The sequence below is a fragment of the Schistocerca americana genome, chromosome 5, assembly GCF_021461395.2.
Source record: "Schistocerca americana isolate TAMUIC-IGC-003095 chromosome 5, iqSchAmer2.1, whole genome shotgun sequence".
Classification (NCBI taxonomy): domain Eukaryota; kingdom Metazoa; phylum Arthropoda; class Insecta; order Orthoptera; family Acrididae; genus Schistocerca; species Schistocerca americana.
The window spans coordinates 60,276,922-60,300,026 of record NC_060123.1 but is presented as its reverse complement, the minus strand read 5'-3'; the positions used below and the strand labels follow the sequence as shown (position 1 = coordinate 60,300,026).

The 23,105-nt window shown below is 46.6% G+C and overlaps 1 protein-coding gene across 1 annotated transcript in view; it reads left to right on the top strand.

The window, feature by feature from the left end:
• LOC124615662 (protein madd-4) overlaps positions 1-23,105 on the top strand; it is a 514,315-nt gene that overhangs the window by 130,832 nt on the left and 360,378 nt on the right. The window contains exon 6 of the mRNA XM_047143690.1: positions 549-654. Within this exon, the coding sequence (XP_046999646.1) occupies positions 549-654 (106 nt within the window). The remainder of the gene's footprint in view (positions 1-548; positions 655-23,105) is intronic.

The following is a 23,105-nucleotide window of genomic DNA, read 5'->3' as shown; positions in this document are numbered from 1 at the left end:
AATGCTCTGATAATCTAATCATTTGCATATCAGAGCATCGTCTTCCTGTCGGTTAAATTTCGCGTCTGTAGCACGTCATGTTCGTGGTGTAGCAATTTTAATGGCCAGTAGTGTATTCCCTGCTTGCTTCACACGTTTGCGCCACACTGGGCCTTCTGGCTGTGAGCATTCGGTACTAGTGTAGACACAGATAGCGCTCTTCTAGTTATGCCACAATACTATCAGTCGGTGGACGACGTTGAAACCATTAACAGTCATCTACCATCCCCCCAGTAACGTATGCCGTCATCGGATCAAAATCGTCGGCGTTCTTCGTAATATTTTTTTCGGCTGTGTGTTTGACATATGTCCAGTGTTCTCTCTATAGGGACCAAGCATTAACGCACGTCGTAGTAAGGTATCACTTGAAAACGAGCTAACAGGCTAAAACCGCGATGGTACGTTTAATAAAAGTCGTGGCACAAACTGTTGTCCTCTGTGGGCAGCGTTCGCGCCCCGGCGCTGGCTGCGTGTTACAGCTGGTAGTCACGTGACGGCGTGCTGTGCAGGTGGGTGCCCGACCCCTGGGGACCCTGCTCTGCGACCTGCGGCAGCGGCCACCGGCGGCGAGGCCTGCGCTGCCTGCAGCAGGAGGGCAACGGCAGCCTCACGCTGGTGAGTACCGCTCCCTTTCTTTCTCTCTTTCTTTCTTTTGCTACTGCCTTCATCCCGCATTGTGCGCAGGGTCGGCAGGGTCAACAACGGAATTGGCACGGTTAGTTGTAAGGGGTGGCCGGATGCCCTTCCTGCCGCCACCCCGTACCCCCTGGGACGGAATGAGTGTACCCCAACTGTCTGCGTTGAGTGCAAATCGTTAAATAGTGTGAATGTGTTTCAAATGTCTGCGAGTCGTGTAACTGAGGCGGGACGTGCGGACCAGCCCGGTATTCACCTAGCAGGATGTGGAAAACCGCCTAAAAACCACATCCAGGCTGGCCGGCACACCGGCCCTCGCGGATTCGATCCGGGGCCGGCGCGCCTACCCGAGTCCAGGAAGCAGCGCGTTAAGCCCGTCTCACACGGAGCAAGATTCGCTGTAAGTTTCCTTGCTGGCTTGCGAGGCGGCTACCTTGCGTGCTCCGTCGTCTGCTAGCGGGCTACCTTGCTGGGAACTTTGTAAGTTTTCTAGGATAGGTCCGGTGCTATTTTTCTTGCAAGGTTCCCTGCGTGCTACCTGCGTTGGCCAATCATGAGGCGTTTCGTTTGTGACGTCAGACGCGGAAAGCTTGGGCGGGAAGCCTTTGTTGATAGTCGCTTTTCTGCTGTTGTGAGGAGCGGTAGGAAGTTCTTATAATTATTAAATAATGGCACTGCAGTGGTCCATGGAAGCGATTGAAGCACTGATATGTACTTATAGGGAAGAACAGTGTCTGTACGTCGTGAAAAGCGCAAACTATTATAATAAACACTTGAGTGCAGAGGCACTCTGTAACGTCTACGCTCGGGCGTACGTTAACTTTTTAAAGCCTGTACTATGGTAAGTTGACGGGCTTCACCTTATAAGAAAGGATTTTAGTAAATATGTTGACCGCGTGTACCTGAATGGAGGCAAAATCAGACTTACACCCACTCAGTAACAACAATGATACGTCAAGCATGCCTAAAGTGCAACTACACGTTAGGACGGGCAAGAAACATACACAGCAGATGCTACCAATTGTTAATAATACGGTCGCCAGCCTAATTAGGCATTAAGTGAGTTTTTTTACTTGTACAAGTGGATGTACGTACAAGCATAACAACACGTAGTAATACTGCATTATATGGTAAATTTTAGAACCAGAAAAATCTACTGAACTAATATTTTCCCTTTCTGTACTAATTTGGACAAGCAATAAATACACAACATTACACTATAATGATTACTACAAACTGCGTTTTGTCTATTGATCCGACTGAAATCGGGCATAGGTTACCCTAGAAATAGCACTTTTGAAACACACATACAATGTCAATTTTAAGAAGAGTAAAACACTGATAAATTTAGGTTTTATATTGACTTTAACTTTGCTGGTCAAATCAGTTCAGTACACTTCAGAATTTAAATGAATAGAAAAGAAAAGGGGGGGTGGGGGGGGGGGACCCTGAAACTGTAATTGTCACTGTATTAAAATTCTTTGACTATTGAAGTCATTAAGCACTCAAGGTTTCCAATATATGAATTACTACTCGTTTTGTCTTATTTCTTGCTTATTTAACTACCATTATTTTTGTCTCAAATTAATTAAACTTCATTACTAAACCAATTTCAACATTATCTTCCAACTTTGTCGGGCCTATGTTCTTTACTTGTATATTCATTAACAATAAAGTTCCTTAAACATCATTCTAACATAGATAGGTCTGCAGGTAAGTATTATTAACATAAACTTTACATCTTCATTTCGGGACACTCGGATTGCACAACATGTGGAAAGGACCCTGTCTAGGTTAGTTGTGAGGATAGTTAACTGATAGGACAATTCTGGTAAAAGTTAAGTTGTTATTGAACAGTCAGGAACAAAAGTAACACTGGTCCACACGGATACAGTACTAAATGTTTCAACCTGTTCGTGTCGATGCGGCGGTTGGCGGGTGGCGAGATGGCGAGGCGCACAGCACACATACAATCACAGCTATGGCTCTTGATGTATCGGCACTTTGCTTCTTCTTAGCGTCGCAATCCTTTTCCATTTAGTGCCTATGGAATATAGCCATGCTGTATAGTCGTCGGAAACAGCACATCCGAGGCTCAATGAAATCACGTTTTCCAGGAGAGCGTCCTCGATCCAGAGCGTGTTTCTCAGACCGATGCCCAATTCCGACTAACTCTGCTGAGCCCGTTATGCCGTGCCGCGCCCGTGTGCATTTTCCCGCGCTCGCCTGCCTCCACCTTTTACCGCTCCCCTACAGACAGGGTATTCACCAAAGGTTTTACATTCCACATATCCTAATACATTGCCTACGTATGGACCAGGCGCACAATTACAATTTTAAACATGTTACAATAGATTCAACATGGGTTACACTTCAATTCTGTTATAGCATTGCTTGAAATTTGACATAAATATTAATATTCACATCGAAAGTTGCTTACAGTTTCTTTAACATAATGACACGAAAAGAAAAAGAAATGAAATCAAAACATTGCTTACACTAATTTATCGAAAATCAGAAGAAAAAATTATTATATGTACAGTTGTTGTTACAACTCGTTTTGCAAATACCAATACATCCATTTGTATAAAATTTGCAAAGGATTTACGATCTTCTATCCTATAAAATAAAGTCGTATATAACAGTCATTATTGGTATATTTATAAAATCAAACAGTAATGAAATGGTCATACTTTTCAAACAAAAGTAGGTGTTATGCGAATTAACCTCAACTCTTTATGAAGCATGGAGCGCACACCTTTTCCAGCGTTTCTCCTCTTAATCCAGTTTTTCGTCCATTCTTTCTTTCTTCTTCTCTCATTAGCATGCATTTCTGCATCGTTTAGCACCAAAACAGCTAAAAACGCCAGATTGCTCTGAACATCTGTACCTGAAGCAGCCATCTTCGTTCGATACGACATGCAGCCGATCACAACACAACTAGCTGACGATCTTGCACCGCGGGAGAGCTTCGGCATGGAAGATAGCCGGCTCCTTTGCCTGCAAGCCGGCAGGCATGCCCGCCATCTCGCAAACTTACGGCGAACCTTGCTCCGTGTGAGACGGGCTTTAGCGCTCTCGGCTACCCTGGCGGGTGCTGAGTATCGCTCCCTGCCTGCTCTCAGCTAACGGAGCCCCAGCTGTTGAGCGCAGCTCAGTCTGGTCCTCGCCTACCTCTACAGTATCCTCATCTATCCAAATGATCTAGTAATTAAGAACAACCAGGGACACGCGCAAAGCTTTCGCATTTTTATAGTTTTAAATCGTGACAGTAATTGGAGTAAGTGTAGTCGTTGGGATAAGGGTAGTTGTGGCAATGAAGAGGAAACATCTTTAAAAATTGGCCAAACGTGAGTAGGAATCGCGCACTGAGGATCCCATCCAAACTATATACAGGGTGAGTCACCTAACATTACCGCTGGATATATTTCGCAAACCACATCAAATACTGACGAATCGATTCCACAGACCGAACGTGAGGAGAGGGGCTAGTGTAATTGGTTAATACAAACCATAAAAAAATGCACGGAAGTATGTTTTTTAACACAAACCTACGTTTTTTTAAATGGAACCCCGTTAGTTTTGTTAGCACATCTGAACATATAAACAAATACGTAATCAGTGCCGTTTGTTGCATTGTAAAATGTTAATTACATCCGGAGATATTGTAACCTAAAGTTGACGCTTGAGTACCACTCCTCCGCTGTTCGATCGTGTGTATCGGAGAGCACCGAATTACGTAGGGATCCAAACGGAACGGTGATGGACCTTAGGTACAGAAGAGACTGGAACAGCACACTGCGTCCACATACTACTTTTTATTGGTCTTTTTCACTGACGCACATGTACATTACCATGAGGGGTGACGTACACGTACACACGTGGTTTCCGTTTTCAATTACGGAGTGGAATAGAGTGTGTCTCTACATGTCAGGCCAATATATGTTCAATGTGGTGGCCATCATTTGCTGCATACAATTGCCATCTCTGGCGTAATGAATGTCGTACACGCCGCAGTACATCTGGTGTAATGTCGCCGCAGGCGGCCACAATACGTTGTTTCATATCCTCTGGGGTTGTAGGCACATCACGGTACACATTCTCCTTTAACGTACCCCACAGAAAGAAGTCTAGAGGTGTAAGATCAGGAGAACGGGCTGGCCAATTTATGCGTCCTCCACGTCCTATGAAACGCCCGTCGAACATCCTGCCAAGGGTCAGCCTATTGTTAATTGCGGAATGTGCAGGTGCACCATCATGCTGATGCAACATACGTCGACGCGTTTCCAGTGGGACATTTTCGAGCAACGTTGGCAGATCATTCTGTAGAAACGCGATGTATGTTGCAGCTGTTTGGGCCCCTGCAATGAAGCGAGAACCAATGAGAGGTGGTCGCCAATGATTCCGCACCATACATTTACAGTCCACGGTCGCTGTCGCTCTACCTGTCTGTGCCAGCGAGGATTGTCCATGGACCAGTAATGCATGTTCCGTAGATTCACTGCCCCGTGGTTTGTGAAACCCACTTCATCGGTAAACAGGTAGAACTGCAACGCATTCTCTGTTAATGCCCATTGATAGAATTGCACTCGATGATTAAAGTCATCACCATGTAATTGCTGGTGTAGCGACACATGAAACGGGTGAAAGCGGTGACGATGCAGTATGCGCATGACACTACTTTCACTCAGTCCACCGGCTCTCGCCGACTGCTACGGTCGCAGGTTCGAATCCTGCCTCGGGCATGGATGTGTGTGATGTCCTTAGGTTAGTTAGGCTTAAGTAGTTCTAAGTTATAGGGGTCTGATGACCACAGCTGTTAAGTCCCATAGTGCTCAGAGCCATTTGAACCATTTGAACCGGCTCTCGCAACGTCCCGTGTACTCATGTGTGGGTTCATGCCAACAGCAGCTAACACACCAACTGCACCCGCTTCTCCTGTGACGGGCCTGTTACGGACCCGTTTGCGTGCTACGACCATACCTGTTGGCGGTAGATGTACGTAAGTACGTGTTAGATATGTGTTACGCGTCGAGCAGCGCGTGACCTTGATTGGGACTTAGGAGTTTTCGCTGCCTCTGCTACAGCGTCCTATATATTTATTTGGCTCGTATTGCAGAAGTTGTGGTTTTGCTACTTTCGGTTGCGCAAGATAGATGTTTTGCAATGTGCAGCACGTTGGATGCTCTCTGTCCGGGTACCGTTCTGCATATACCCTGCAGGCTTCAGCTGCATTTCGTCGACACTCGCCATAGATGAGTATCATCTCCGCCTTTTCAGAGTTCGAATACACCATGGTCACAGTTCCTACAACACTACACTATCACAGACGTCTGGTAACACGGTGTACTACAGTTGGTCTGCGTGGGGAGACGAATGCAGAATAACAATAGCAGCAAGCGCTACATGCGGACACTGCGACAGATAGACCAAACCACAACAGTGCACTACAGCCACACTCGTAAACACGGTCGTCATCGTAAACATGTCCCTGCAGATGCTGCTCACCAACCGCGGCCCGTGTTTGTTACAACACGCAACTGAACGTCGGAGGTTTCAAGCATCAACTTTAGGTTACAATATCTCCGGATCTAATTAACATTTTACAATGCAACAAACGGCACTGATTACGTATTTGTTTATATGTTCAGACGTGCTAACAAAACTAACATGGTTCCATTTAAAAAAACGTAGGTTTGTGTTAAAAAATATACTTCCGTGCATTTTTGTATAGTTTGTATTAAGCAATTACACTAGCCCCTCTCCTCACGTTCGGTCTGTGGAATCGGTTCGTCAGTATTTGATGTGGTTTACGAAATATATCCAGCGGTAACGTTAGGTGACTCACCCTGTATATGAAAACGAGTGTACACACACACACACACACACACACACACGTGGGACAAATGTTGCATGGGACAACGGGGGCCATAATATGACGTTGGTTTTTTGTTGCTAGATGGTGGCGTTCAGGTACAGGTCTGTGTGGGTGGGTTTTCTGTAGACGCTGTGGCCAAGGCACCCATTGCGTTTACGGCGGCCACAGCGTCAACAGAAAACCCACCCACACAGACCTGTACTTGCACGCCACCAGCCATCATCATCCAGCACAGAAGGGCACAGTATTAGAAACATTGATGCATCGTGCAAAAGTAATATCATACGACGATAACCTGCCCCATGAACTGAGCCACCTACGCAAGGTTTTCGGGAATAACGGCTACAGCGCCCATCAAGTAAAAGAAGTGATTTCTGGGAAATATCAGAATAAGACCACCGACGCAGAGCAGGAAAAGAAACTTGCTTTGCTGCCATTCTGTGGCTCTGTGTCGGGCAAGATAAGCCGCCTATTGAAAAGACACAAGATCAAATCAGTCTTCAGGCCTCCAACGAAAATCCGTCAATTACTGAGACCAGTTAAAGAAGCAGTAGGTCTCAGAACACCTCGAGTCTATGAAATACCTTGTGAGTGTGGTCAGAAGTACATCGGACAAACAGTGCGCACTGTGGAACAACGCAGGAAAGAACATGAGAGGTATTGTCGCCCATGCTATCCAGAGAAATCTGTGTTAGCTTAGCATGCGTTAGAAAACGGTCACCACATAAAATTTGACGATACCTCTGTCGTGGCTCGCACTAACGGCTTCTGGGACAGTTTAATAGAGGAAGCTATTGAAATAAAAATTACCGCCAACACCCTGAATAGAGACGGTGGCTTGCAGCTCAGCGCTGCGTGGGATCCAGCGATCGCGCCGTTGCAGAGGGCACATCTAACGCCGACTCAAAACATTCCCATATATGGCAATGTCACGGGCACCAGTGACGTCACAGCCGGATGCTAGCGTATATAAGGGCGCACCAACAGCCCACTGGCAGTCGTATCACTTGACAATGGCCAAGGACTGCTTGGCAGAAAGCTCGTGTAGTTTTAAGCAATTAACGCGGTTGAAAACCCGAGCACATTTTATTGAATTCAGTGATGTTTAACAGTAACGTCTTTGAAGGTCAACGAAGGTCAAAAAGGTGGCATGAACGTCCATTTACAAGAGGTGTTAGAATTGATGACCATTGGTATCAATGAAGTGCTGCAATCTTCTTATCGTGGATTGAGTGGTATTACTTATCACTTCGGCACTTACAGGAGCACATGCTCTGACAATTCCTTCTCGTATATCGTGCAAACAGTAAATATTCGTCGAATACGGCGTATCCATCTAACGTGCCATTGACATGTAAACACCATTCGGCGGTTTCGCAAATTTGGAAGTTTGTGGTAAGGACTATGGGACCAAACTCCTGAGGTCATCGGTCCCTAGGCTTACACACTGCTTAATCTAACTTAAAGCAACTCATGCTAAGGACAACACACACACCCATGTCCGAGGGAGGACTCGAACCTATGACGGGAAGAGCCGCGCGAACCGTGACAAGACGCCGAGACCGCGCGGCTACCCCAGCGGCGACGGTTTCGCAATACAACAATAATAGGAACGGTAATACCAGTATCGTCGAATCAAGCGAATGTGAATGATGTATTCCTACGAACGTGTTCAGGTCATTGGGTGTCATTTGTGTCATGCGTCTGTACGCGAGATTTCCACACTCCTAAACACCCATAGGTTCACTGTTTCCGATGTGATAGTGAAGTGAAAACGTGAAGGGACACGTACAGCACAAAAGCGTACAGGCCGACCTCGTGTGTTGGCTGACAGAGACCGCCGACAGTTGAAGAGGGCCGTAATGTGTAATAGGCAAATATCTATCCAGACCATCTCACAGGACGCCTCGCTTGGTGTACGGAGCGTAATCATTGGACGATTGAAGAGTGGAAAAACGTTGCATGGAGTGACGAATCGGGGTACACAATGTGGCGATTCGATGTCAGGGTGTGGGTATGGCGAATGCCCGGTGAACGTCATCTGCCAGCGTGTGTAGTGCCGACAGTAAAATTCGGAGGCGGTGGTGTTATGGTGTTGTCGTATTTGTCATGGAGGGGGCTTGCACCCCTTGTTGTTTAACGTGGCACTGTCACAGCGCAGGCCTACAATGATGTTTTAAGCACCTTCTTGCTTCCCACTGTTGAAGAGCAATTCGGGGATGTCGACTGCATCTTTCAAAACGATCGAGCACCTGTTCATAATGCACGGCCTGTAACAGAGTGGTTACAAAACAATAACGTCCCTATAATGGACTGAACTGCACAGAGCTTTGACCTGAATCCCATAGAAAACCTTCGCGATGTTTGCGAAAGCTGACTTCGTGCCAGGACTCACCGACCGACATCGATACCTCTCCTCAGTGCAGCACTCCGTGAAGAATGAGCTGCCAATCCCCAAGAAACCTTCCAGCACTTGATTGAACTTATGCCTGTGAGAGTGGAAGCTGTCATCAAGGCCAAGGATGGGCAAACACAATATACCAGCATTACCGATAGAGGACGCCACTAACCTGTAAGTCATTTTCAGCCAGGTATCCGGATACTTTTAATCACGTAGTGTATTTTCAGTTACAGTAAGCATGTTAGTCCGTAGTAGCAACAGGCGAATCACAATTCAAAGCTAAAATGACAAAGATGTTTGTCGTTTCGTTTAGAAAAGTCAATTTTTACGACAGAGATACTGAACTACCGCAGTGGTCGTAGTTATTATCAGTGACCATGCTGTATACAAATTATACAGTCACTAAGTACTTTAAAACAAACAAAACGCTATTTGTAATTAGATAATATGAAAAAGGACTCTCTTATTTCTGACTAATAAGTTACCTTCCTAAATTACCGGTATGAAACTCTGTGTCCATGACGCTCTTTTGCCTATGATTGTTAAACGTTTCTTTTATGTAAACATTTTTCACAAATGCCATGTTTTAGCGCAAAATCGATATGCAGTGTCAGAAATCGGTTAAAAAACCTAACTAACGATTCCTCATTCATACCTGTACTATCAATATGTCTTGTAAAAAAGGGTGTTGACTTGAGAAATAATATACAGGGTAGTCCATTGATCGTGACCGGGCCAACTGTCTCACGAAATAATCATCAAACGAAAAAACTACAAAGAACGATACTCGTCTAGCATTAAGGGGTAACCCAGATGGCGCTATGGTTGGCCCGCTAGATGGCGCTGTCATAGGTCAAACGGATATCAACTGCGTTTTTTAAAATAGGAACCCAAATTTTATTACATATTCGTGTAGTACGTAAAGAAATATGTATGTTTTAGTTGGACCACTTTTTTCGCTTTGTGATAGATGGCGCTGTAATAGTCACAAACGTATAAGTACGTGGTATCACGTAACATTCCGCCAGTGCAGAAGGTATTTTCTTAGTATTAAAATGGACCGTATTAAAATGGACCGTTTACCAACTGCGGAAAAGGTCGATATCGTGTTGATGTATGACTATTGTGATCAAAATGCCCCACGGGCGTGTGCTATGTATGCTGCTCGGTATCCTGGACGACATCATCCAAGTGTCCGGACCGTTCGCCGGATAGTTACGTTATTTAAGGAGACAGGAAGTGTTCAGCCACATGTGAAACGTCAACCACGACCTGAAACAAATGATGATGCCCAAGTATGTGTTTTAGCTGCTGTCGCAGCTAATCCGCATATCAGTAGCAGACAAATTGCCCGAGAATCGGGAATCTCAAAAACGTCGGTGTTGAGAATGCTACATCATCATCGATTGCACCAGTACCATATTTCTATGCAGCAGGAATTGCATGGCGACGACTTTGAACGTCGTGTACAGTTCTGCCACTGGGCACAAGAGAAATTACGGGACGATAACAGATTTTTTGCACGCGTTCTATTTAGCGAAGAAGCGTCATTCACCAACAGCGGTAACATAAACCGGCATAATATCCACTCAAAAATGGTTCAAATGGCTCTGAGCACTATGGGACTCAACATCTTAGGTCATCAGTCCCCTATAACTTAGAACTACTTAAACCTAACTAATCTAAGGATATCACACACATCCATGCCCGAGGCAGGGTTCGAACCTGCGACCGTAGCGGTCGCTCGGTTCCAGACTGTAGCGCCTTTAACCGCTTGGCCACCACGGCCGGCATAATATGCACTATTGGGCAACAGGAAATCCACGATGGCTGCGACAAGTGGAACATCAGCGACCTTGGCGGGTTAATGTATGGTGCGGCACTATGGGAGAAAGGATAATTGGCCCCTATTTTATCGATGACAATCTAAATATTGCAATGTATGCTGATTTCCTACGTAATGTTCTACCGATGTTACTAAAAGATGTTTCACTGCATGACAGATAGGGGATGTACTTCCAACATGATGGATGTCCGGCACATAGCTCGCGTGCGGTTGAAGCGGTACTGAATAGCATATTTCATGACAGGCGGATTGGTCGTCGAAGCACCATACCATGGCCCGCACGTTCACCGGATCTGACGCCCCCGGCTTTCTTTCTGTGGGGAAAGTTGAAGGATATTTGCTATCGTGATCCACCGAAAATGCACGACAACATGCGTCAGCGCATTGTCAATGCATGTGCGAACAATAGGGAAGGCGAAATACTCGCTGTTGAGAGGAATGTCATTACACGTGATTCTTGAGTTTCTCACGGCGTATTTGATAATCAAAATATCCACGGGTGTACTGCCGGTCTACAGTGTCCAACGGGCACAATATTTCGGCGATCATACATGTCGCCATCGTCAGGTGAACTGACGGACTGAGATCCTGTGAACGTGCCGGCACGGAGATCCGTACGCTATGGCTGCTCAGAGGGAACTGGATTTTGTTAAACGCCTTGATAGCTTCAGGTTGGATGAGTCAGATATCATGGTGAGTTTTGACGTCGTTTCCTTGTTTACGAGGGTACACCTGCGACAGTCACTAGAATTGATTAGTCAGAAGTTTGACGAGAAGACCACTGACCTTTTTAGGCATGTGTTGACTTCCACGTATTTTCTTTTTAATGGAGAGTACTACGAACAAACGGAGAGAGTTACCATAGGTAGCCCACTCTCACCGGTGGTAGCGAATTTTTACATGGAGAACTTCGAGGAGGAAGCCCTGTCGTCATCCGAATGGAAACCTACTTGCTTTTTTCCGTTACGTGGACGACACGTTCGTCATTTGGCCACATGATATGGATAAACTCCTTGACTTCCATACACCTCAACATCAAATTCACTATGGAGACTGAAACGGAGGGTAAATTACCTTTCCTTGACGTCTTGGTCAAGAGAAGGGCTGACGGCACCCTAGGTCATGGGGTGTATCGGAAGACAACGCACACTGATCTGTATTTGCACGCAGACAGCTGCCACCACCCTTCACAGAGGAATGGCGTACTTAAAACTCTAGTACATAGTGCGCGCACTATCTCTGACGCAGAGAGTCTACCCCAGGAATTGGAACGACTGAGAACTGTATTTCGAAAAAATGGGTACTCAGAGTGGCAGATTCAACGTGCTCTCCGCCCAACCACTGCAGCACAACCTGTGGAGATGGATGAAATCACGAGGGAGGAGGTAGGCACTGCGTTTATTCCATATACAGGCACACTCTTGGGGAAAATCGCCCGCATTTTGAAGAAACACCGTGTCGGAACTGTGTTTTGTCCTCCGAATAAAACTCGTGCATTGGTGTGGAGCGCCAAAGATGACCTCGGTTTGAGGAAGGCCGGCGTGTACCAGATTCCGTGTCAATGTGGCAAGTCGTATATTGGTCAGACGATGCGTACCGTCGAGGATCGATGCCGTGAACACCAGAGGTGCACTCGACTGATGTATCCGAGAAAGTCGGCGGTCGACGAACATTGTTTGTCGGAAAATCATGCTATGGACTATGAACGCACGAGGATTCTGGTACAGACATCGAGATACTGGGACAGCGTTGTTAGAGAGGCCATCGAAATTCGCACCAATGACGACCTCATAAACCGTGACTGTGGCTATAATCTTAGCAAGGCTTGGGAACCAGCGATTGGGTTAATCAAGAGGAAATCGAGCAAACGTATAGTTGTGACGACCACGGCGGACAGAGCCATCACTCCGACGTCATCTCAGACGCCGTCGCAATCTGTTCCACCGCGCGACCGTGGCGCGGTGCGCGGACAGCGGAGAGAGCGCGCCGCGGGCGGAGGGTATTTAAATCGGCCGCCGCCGCGACCGAACCCAGTTCCCCCTGAGCAGCCATAGCGTACGGATCTCCGTGCCGGCACGTTCACAGGAGCTCAGTCCGTCAGTTCACCTGATGATGGCGACATGTATGATCGCCGAAATATTGTGCCCGTTGGACACTGTAGACCAACAGTACACTCGTGGATATCTTGATTGTCATTACACGTATTGCCAAATGCGTTGAGGCTGACGGACACCATTTTGAGCTAATCGCTGCATGTAAGCGCTAGCTCTCCATCATGTACGGACGTGGCGGAAAGGGAGGCAAAGCTGCTGCCCTGCTGCAATTGCTGGGCCTCGTGCTCGGCGCATCAGAAGACGGGGAACGCAAGAAGACGGCGGAGCGGAAGGAGCAGTGTTATCGCTGCCAAAAACTTGGCCATGTTGCCAAGTACTGCCGTAATGCAATGGCGTGTTTTCGTTGTGCCCAAGCACACGATTCGCGCCACTGCGCGAAGAAAGACGCCACACGCTGCTGCGCCAATTGTGGCGGCCCTCATGCGGCGAATTACCGCGGCTGCAGCCACATCAAGAACTGGAGTCGCGATGACAAAGCTAGACGGAGACACAAGATTACCAAGAAGACGGATACAGCCGAGGCCGTTGCGTCCTCGCCACCCCCCGCCTCTGGCGGATCTGTGGTGGCTGATGACGTGGCTGTACCACCGGACGCAGTCAGCGAGGCGTGCGCCAGGGTCCGCGCCGCCGCCGATGAAGAAATTGCTGCCCTCAAAGCCGCAATGGCGGAAGAGAGGGCAACACTCCAAGCCGAACTAGCCGAGGCTCGGCTGCTGGTGCATAGTCTCCGTGATGCATTGGCCAGCCAGCCCCTCCCAGCACAGAAGAAGGATGCCGACACGCAGACTGCCGCCCCCGTGGAACCTGTAGTAATACAGGAAGCCACGAGGGTGGAAACACAAGACGCAGCCGCACAGACAATTGTCGTGGCGAAGAACACGGCAACCCAAGCCATCACGGAAGAGGCTCCTTGCCCCCTCTCCAAGACGCAGTTGCAGAAGGTAGTGTCCATTCACTTGGATACTCTCAGGTCCTACAACGCCCGCCCTCCTCTCACGCCAGCCCAGTGGGAAGCTCTCTTCGTCTCAATAGAACAACAAGAACAACAAGAAGACTACGCAAGCCAAGAACAAGGGGCGAGGACCGCTGAAGACGCCGATGCTGCCAACTGGGAGGATGTGATACATCCTAAAGTGTCACAAGCAGACACACACCACAAGAAGAAGAAGAAGGACAAGAAGAGATACCCAGACGCCAGAAGGACCTAGAAGACTCTCCTCCTCACTGTGTCCGGCACCCATCACCATCATCATCATCATCATTAAATATCCGTTCTGTCCGTCGCTGACTGACAGTCCCAGGCGTCGACAGGGCCAGTTAAGTAAAGGCCCCTAGCCGATGCATACATGTCAAATTCACGTGACCTACCGCCTGTCTCCGACAGGCAATTCACATGAACCCAAATACGCACAACCGTCCCACTTATTCCCAAAAGTCCCAGCATACCTCAACCCATCTCAGTGGAGTAAATGTCTAACGACAACAAACTCCCCCTTAACATCCTCAAGAAGAGGAATTCAAGTGCGAAGAGAGAGAGAGGGAGCGACCGAACCCAGTTCCCCCTGAGCAGCCATAGCGTACGGATCTCCGTGCCGGCACGTTCACAGGAGCTCAGTCCGTCAGTTCACCTGATGATGGCGACATGTATGATCGCCGAAATATTGTGCCCGTTGGACACTGTAGACCTACAGTACACTCGTGGATATCTTGATTGTCATTACACGTATTGCCAAATGCGTTGGGGCTGACGGACACCATTTTGAGCATTTACTGCATTAATGTGGTAGTTATAGGTAATCACGCTGTAACAGCATGCGTTCTCAGAAATGATAAGTTCACAAAGGTACATGTCTCACATTGGAACAACCGCAATAAAATGTTCAAACGTACCTACGTTCTGTATTTTAATTTGAAAAACTACCTGTTACGAACTGATCGTCTAAAATTGTGAGCCATATGTTTGTGACTATTACAGCGCCATCTATCACAAAGCACAAAATGTGGTCCAAGTAAAAAATTGGTATGACGCTTATTTCGTGAGATATTTGGCCCGGTCACGATCAATGGACCACTCTGTATACTTGCAAAATGATATGCGATTTAATTAATTACTCTGCTCTAGGATGTACTATGTTTTGTAGCGGTTATGGGTTCAGTGACACTAGATGTTGTTGCTGTGGTCTTCAATCCTGAGACTGGTTTGATGCAGCTCTCCATGCTTCTCTATCCTGTGCAAGCTTCTTCATCTCCCAGTACTTACTGCAACCTACATCGTTCTGAATCTGCTTAGAGTATTCATCTCTTGGTCTCCCTCTACGATTTTTACCCTGCACACTGCCCTCCAATGCTAAATTTGTGATCCCCTGATGCCTCAGAACATGTCCTACCAACCGATCCCTTCTTCTAGTCAAGCTGTGCCACAAACTCCTCTTCTCCCCAATTCTATTCATTACCTCCTCATTAGTTATGTGATCTACACATCTAATCTTCAGCATTCTTCTGTAGCACTACATTTCGAAAGCTTCTATTCTCTTCTTGTCCAAACTATTTATCGTCCACGTCTCACTTCCATACATGGCTACACTCCATACAAATACTTTCAGAAACGACTTCCTGACACTTAAATCTATACTCGATGTTAACAAATTTCTCTTCTTCAGGAACGCTTTCCTTGCCATTGCCAGTCTACATTTTATATCCTCTCTACTTCGACCATCATCAGTTATTTTGCTCCCCAAATAGCAAAACTCCTTTACTACTTTAAGCGTCTCATTTCCTAATCTAATTCCCTCACCATCACCCGACTTAATTCGAGTACATTCCATTATCCTCGTTTTGCTTTTGTTGATGTTCATCTTATATTCTCCTTTCAAGACACTGTCCATTCCATTCAACTGCTCTTCCAAGTCCTTTGCTGTCTCTGACAGAATTGCAATGTCATCGGCGAACCTCAAAGTTTTTATTTCTTCTCCATGAATTTTAATTCCTACTCCGAACTTTTCTTTTGTTTCCTTTACTGCTTGCTCAATATACAGATTGAATAGCATCGGGGAGAGGCTACAACCCTGTCTTACTCCCTTCCCAACCACTGCTTCCCTTTCATGTCCCTCGACTCTTATAACTGCCATCTGGTTTCTGTACAAATTGTAAATAGCCTTTCGCTCCCTTTATTTTACCCCTGCCACCTTTAGAATTTGAAAGAGAGTATTCCAGTCAACATTGTCAAAAGCTTTCTCTAAGTCTACAAATGCTAGAAACGTAGTTTTGCCTTTCCTTAATCTTTCTTCTAAGATAAGTCGTAGGGTCAGTATTGCCTCACGTGTTCCAACATTTGTACGGAATCCAAACGAGTGACAATGACAGAGGGAAGCAAAGGTCATTATTTCGTCGGCGATGGCGTGAGGAAAAGCGGCTCTTTGTGGGCGGTGGGATGGGTTCTTTACCTGCTTCAGTGGGTGAGGTGTGAGAGAAACATTGGTGGTTCCACTAACATTCATTTATTGACACATAAGACCCTTTAAACGAAGAGAGCAATATAATGTGTTCTAACTCGCTCAATCCCTCGCGGCGACAGAGCGGCGGAGTCGTAGCGTGCATATTCTAACGACGCTGAGGCGGCGACGGCTCGTGTTGCAGCGGCGCTCCAGGCACCGTATACGTCCACTCAGTACCGTGTCCGTGACTCACGGCGGCTCCTTGCGAATTCTCTCGTTGCGTTACTAACAAGCGGCTACGGCGTGGCGCGCAGTGCTCCATCCCGGAATCTAACTAGCGTCTCTTAGGTTCGCCGTCTTCTAGCGGTGTTCGTCAACCTCTAGGTTCACAGGTGCCCCATTTTGAGTGGCCACAGTCCCTTCGCACTCACCAGCCACCTGGGTAAGTACCACACGAACTTCTTTCTGGCAACATCTGGGACAGTATCTTCTGCGTTGACCTATTGGCCCGGTACCGGGATCTTCTTCTGTCGAGCAGTGCAGGGGCTAAGTCGTTGTAACGAAGTATGTCGTCCGCTGACTAAGCATCGGTCCGTCCGTCCAGGCGACGTTTCTTCGTGTCTTCTTTCTCCCCTCGGAGGACCCCGTCCTGCCCGTTTGTCGGGGTATTTATTCAATGTTTCCGTCAATGTCGCGAAGTTTCTAGGGCGGCGACTGACTCCTCAATCGCTGATCTATACTTAACACGTTGGCAGAAACGTGACCAACGTCGACACACGTGCCGGCTTTACTTGTTCGAATGCTGCCGCTTCCGAGTATTGTGGCTTAACTTGTCAAAGACTCTAAAATGTTTACTCAACCTATAATAAGTCGTTACGGATATCTGCTTCGAATAACCATAAAAAACACCTAATTATTATACACAACTATAAATTACATATAGTTATTACGCATAATACCCTAAAAATTATTGTAATATTCAGAAATAACCAGTTTTAATAAAAACACACGAAAGAGAAATTACACTACTGGCCATTGAAATTCCTACACCAAGAAGTAATGCAGATGACAAACGGGTATTCATTGGACAAATATATTATACTAGACTTGCATGTGATTACATTTTCACACAATTTCGGTGCATAGATCCTGCGAAATCAGTACCCAGAACAACTACCTCTGGCCGTAATAACGGCCTTGATACGCCTGGGCATTAAGTCGGACAGAGCTTGGATGGCGTGTACAAGTACAGCTGCCCATGCAGCTTCAACACGATACCACAGTTCATCGAGAGTAGTGACTGGCGTATTGTGACGAGAGAGTTGCTCGGCCACCATTGACCAGACGTTTCCAACTGGTGACAGATCTGGAGCATGTACTGGCCAGGGCAGAAGTCGAACATTTTATGCGTCCAGAAAGGCCCGTACAGGTCCTGCAACATGCGGTAGTGCATTATCCTGATGAAATGTAGGGTTTCACAGGGATCGAATGATGAGTAGAGCCACGGGTCGTAACACACCTGAAATGTAACGTCCACTGTTCAAAGTACCGTAAATGCGAACAAGAGGTGACCGAGACGCGTAACCAATGACACCCCATACCATCACGCCGGCTGATACAACAGTATGGCGATGACGAATACACACTTCCAATGCGTTCACCGCGATGTCGCCAAACACGGATGCGACCATCATAATGCTTAAACAGAACCTGGATTCATCCGAAAAAATGACGTTGTGCCAATCGTGCACCAAGGTTCGTCGTTGATCACATCACCGCAGGCGCTCCTGTCTGCGATGCAGCGTCAAGGGTAACCGCAGCCACCGTCTCCGAGCTGATAGTCCATGCTGCTGCAGACGCCGTCAACTGTTCGTGCAGATGGTTGTTGTCTTGCAAACGTCCCCAATTGTTGACTCAGGGACTGAGATATGGCTGCACGATCCGTTACAGCCCCATGCGGATAAGATGCCTGTCATCTCGACTGCTAGTGACACGAGGTCGTTGGCATCCAGCACGGCGTTCCGTATTACCCTCCCGAACGCACCGATTCCATATTCTGCTAACAGTCATTGGATCTCGACCAACGCGAGCAGCAATGTCGCGATACGATAAAGCGCAATCGCAATAAGCTACATACCGACCTTTATCAAAGTCGGAAACGTGATGGTTCGCATTTCTCCTCCTTACTCGAGGCATCACAACAACGTTTCACCAGGCAACGCCGGTCAACTGCTGTTTGTGTATGAGAAATTGGTTGGAAACTTACCTTATATCAGCACGTTGTAGGTGTCACCACCGGTGGCAGCCTTGCGTCAATGCTCTGAAAAGCTAATCATTTGCATATCACAGCATCTTCTTCCTGCTGGTTAAATTTCGCGTCTTTAGCACGTCATCTTCGTCGTGTAGCAATTTTAATGGCCAGTAGTGTATATTGCAGTAAAAATGAATACTAAGCATAGTTTGTGAAAAATACACTGCGATACCTGTGTATGAGCGTCACCAATACAACAATTGACCCAACATTTCCAAAATTACTTTCTGACAATTTATTATTTTAGTCCGCACTGTCCGAACAATTGACACCAACTTTCTTCAAATGATTAGGGCATTGCACCTAATACACCACTTCCTGGTTAATTTGTCCCGTGATCCATCACACTCCCACACTTTTGCGCCATTACAGAGGAAGGTAGTATGCACCTTTGAGCGAAATTTCGGGACTTACTTATCGCAGGGTATCGCAAAACTTGCTCTTTAGTTTTGCCGCACAGTGTTAATGATAAACTTTGTAACAGTTCTTACTGTTCTGCGTGCCACTTCTTTCGGTTGCACGATTAGTGTCAGACGGTTTCGACCCCTCCACGCGGCTCAGTAGGCACAAGAGATTGCTGCCTGCAGCGGACGACTGAGTTCTTTGCCTTTCCGCACAGTAGTTCCGAAGCGGCGTCCACTGGGCTGCTCCTTCCGCGCAACGAGGCAAAGAAGGCAAGAGGAGAGAGATTTGTAGGGCACCTACCTTCGTCAAAGGAGCCAATTTCCTTTTCAGGCCGCGTGCGACCTGCGGCAGCTAATGGTGTCCCGTTAGGTCCCCGCTGCTCCTTCTGCCCGGTTCCCGCTTTGCGTCAACAGCAAAAGGCGTGTTCGACGTTCCATTTCCGTTGCTGCACCTCAAACGCCGTCACTACTAATATAAACAGGCCACGAGAAACTTTGTTAAGTTAATGGCAACATTCCAAAAGTGCAAAAATTTTCCCATTTTACAGCAACCGGTTTAAAAGTGTTTCAGAACAAAAACAGTCTCGGTTACGAAATTATTTAATGTCAAAGACGCGTCTCACCCTGTTGGAGCACCATCAGGTTGTCTACAAAAACAAGAAACCAATGACGTAGATACAAATGGAGGAAAAGGGCATGGCCCTGTCTTTCTACCTTGCACAGCTACGCAGACATCGTAAACTGAAAGTAAAGAAACTAACGTAAATGTAGCCGGATACGTAACCCATCAGTTATAAAACCACATATAATGTAAAATAGACACCAAAGTAACCGGATATACAGTACAGTCCATCCGTTATGAAACATCTAACGCATGAAGTGGACCTAGTGAAAGGAGAGAAAAGCCAAAATAACAATCAGAAAGTACAAATATGTGCGGAAAAATCTTCCACATTTATTGTATATTATCTAGAGTACGCCAGCCGGTAATACGCTTACAAAACCGCGGTATGAGCCACATACGGCACAATGTCTGTATTGCCCAAGCGTGGCCCTATCTTGTACTGTTACGGCGGAGACGGCTGATGTGCTCAAGGTCCACTTCACGGTTTAGAAGTTTCTAGGTGGATGGATTGTATACCCGGTTACCTTGGTGTCTATTTTACCTGATATGTGGTTTTATGACCGAAGAGGTCATGTATCCAGTACTTTTACACAGTCTGATGATGCACCGAAAGGGTGAAACGCGTCAGTGACATTAAATAATTTCGCAGTCCAGACTGCTTTCTTCTGGAATTCCAAAGATGTTTACACACGAACCTCGGTAAACTCCATGCTCGATACGACAAATCGCAAGCGGGTTTCTTCTCATAAGCAGTCAGGCGTCAGTTTGTAAACATCGGGCGAGTTGCGAAACAGGACACAGCACTTCAGCAAAGTGAGCCTCCGATTGTACACTACTGGCCATTAAAATTGCTACACCACGAACCCAGACGCTACAGACGTGAAATTTAACCGACAGGAAGAAGATGCTGCGATATGCAAACGATTAGCTTTTCAGAGCATTCACACAAGGTTGGCGACGCCTACAACGTGCTGACATAAGGAAAGTTTCCAACTCATTTGTCATACACAAACAGCAGTTGACCGGCGTTGCCTGGTGAAACGTTGTTGTGATGCCTCTTGTAAGGAGGAGAAATGCGTACCACCACGTTTCCCACTTTGATAAAGGTCGGATTGTAGCCTATCGCGATTACGGTTTATCGTATCGCGACATTGCTGCTCGCGTTGGTCGAGATCGAATGACTGTTAGCACAATATGGAATCGGTGGGTTCAGGACGGTAATACGAAACGCCGTGCTGGATCCCAACGGCTTCGTATCACTAGCAGTAGAGATGACAGGCATCTTATCCGTATGGCTGTAACGGATCGTGCAGCCACGTCTCGATCCCTGAGTCAACGGATGGGGACGTTTGCAAGACAACAACCATCTGCACGAACAGTTCGACGACGTTTGCAGCAGCATCGACTGTCAGCTCGGAGACCATAGCTGCGGTTACCCTTGACGCTGTATCACAGACAGGAGCGCCGGCGATGGTGTACTCAACGACGAACCTGGGTGCACGAATGGCAAAACGTCATTTTTTCGGATAAATCCAAGTTCTGTTTACAGCATCATGATGGTCGCAACCGTGGTTGGCGACATCGCGGTGAACGCACATTGGAAGCGTGTATTCGTCATCGGCATACTGGCGTATCATCCAGCGTGATGCTATGGAGTGCCATTGGTTACATCTCTCGGCCACCTCTTGTTCGCATTGACGGCACTTGGAACAGTGGACGTTACATTTCAGATTTGTTACGACCCGTGGCTCTACCCTTCATTCGATCCCTGCGAAACTCTACGTTTCAGCAGGATAATGCACGACCGCATGTTGCACGTCCTGTACGGGGCTTTCTGGATACAGATAATGTTCAACTGCTGCCCTGGTCAGCACATTCTCCAGATCTCTTACCAATTGGAAACGTCTCGTCAATGGTGGGCGAGCAACTGGCTCGTCACAATACGCCAGTCGCTACTCTTGATGAACTGTGGTATCGTGTTGAAGCTGCATGGGCAGTTGTACCTGTACACGCCATCCAAGCTCTGTTTGACTCAATGCCCAGGCGTACCAACGCCGCTATTACGACCAGAGGTGGTTGTTCTGGGTACTGATTTCTCAGGATCTATGCACCGAAATTGAGTGAAAATGTAATCACATGTCAGTTCTAGTATAATATATTTGTCCAATGAATACCCATTTATCATCTTCATTTCTTCTTGGTGTAGCAATTTTAATGGCCAGTAGTGTAGTAATGAAAACCATGAAGATGAGGGGATGCTTCACTGAGTTATTAAGATTTATCTACATCTGCACACATACCCCAGAAGCCGGCGTAAGGCACCAAATACCACTACCAGACATTTCCTTTCCTGTTCCACTCGCAAACAGAGTGAGGGGAAAACGACTCTCTATTGTCCCCGTACGAGCGCCAATTTCTATTATCCCATCTTCGTGGTCCTTGCGCGATATGTACGTTGGTGGCAGTAGAATCGTTCTGCAGTAAGCTTCAAATGCCGGTTCTTTAAATTTTATCAATAATATTCCTCAAAAAGAACGTCGTCTTCCCCCCGGAGTCCCCTTTTGAGATCATGAAGCATCTCCGTAACACTCGCGTGTTGATCGATAGTACCAGTAAGTAAACAAGCAGCCCACCTCTGAATTTTGTAAGTGTAGAAATACATTAGTTAATATTTCAGGGGATTTGTGAAATACCTATAGCTCTCATTTATGTGACCATATTGTCCGTAGTTGGTTTACAGTTCTTAGGGTATTTTTCTCTGTCGTTGCAACTAATGGGAAAGTTATGTTGGCAACACCACAAAACACAAACCACAACACATACTTGGAAGTATAAAAACAAACAGAAAACAGAGATGTGAAAAAAATTGTGCTGTGAAGAACATAAGAAATGCATAGTGCTGCAGAACAACTTAAAATTAAACCGCAACTATCAGTGTCCAAAGAAAAAAAACATCAACGACGTGCTAGCAGACGGCGTTTCCCGACGTAAGCGAGAAATCAAGCAAAAATCACTGTGTAAGTACAAACCAACATATTGTTAACGAACTGTTCTTCGATCTTAAAGCAAATCAAAATGTAAATAACTTAATTACAGACCATTGATGATCCTTCATCTCAACAAAGCGAAAAGCGTCTGGTGAAAAGAAAGGAAAAAAAAAACTATGTAAACTTAGCGGTTATTATAGCTGAGCAGTCGTTCATAACTGGCATTCAACTAAGTTTCAGAAGCATTATTAGTTCAGGTGTTGAAACGATTCTGGGTTTGTTGTGGTTGGATTGTTATGTTTGAGGTGCTTCCGGGGCGTCGTACGGCGGCGAAAGACGCCCTTTTCTTGAGTTTCAGTCATCGTAAGTGGTCGCTCAGAATCTGCAGCGCCGTGTGTCACGCCGTCGAGCTTCCCCCTGGCGAAGTTAA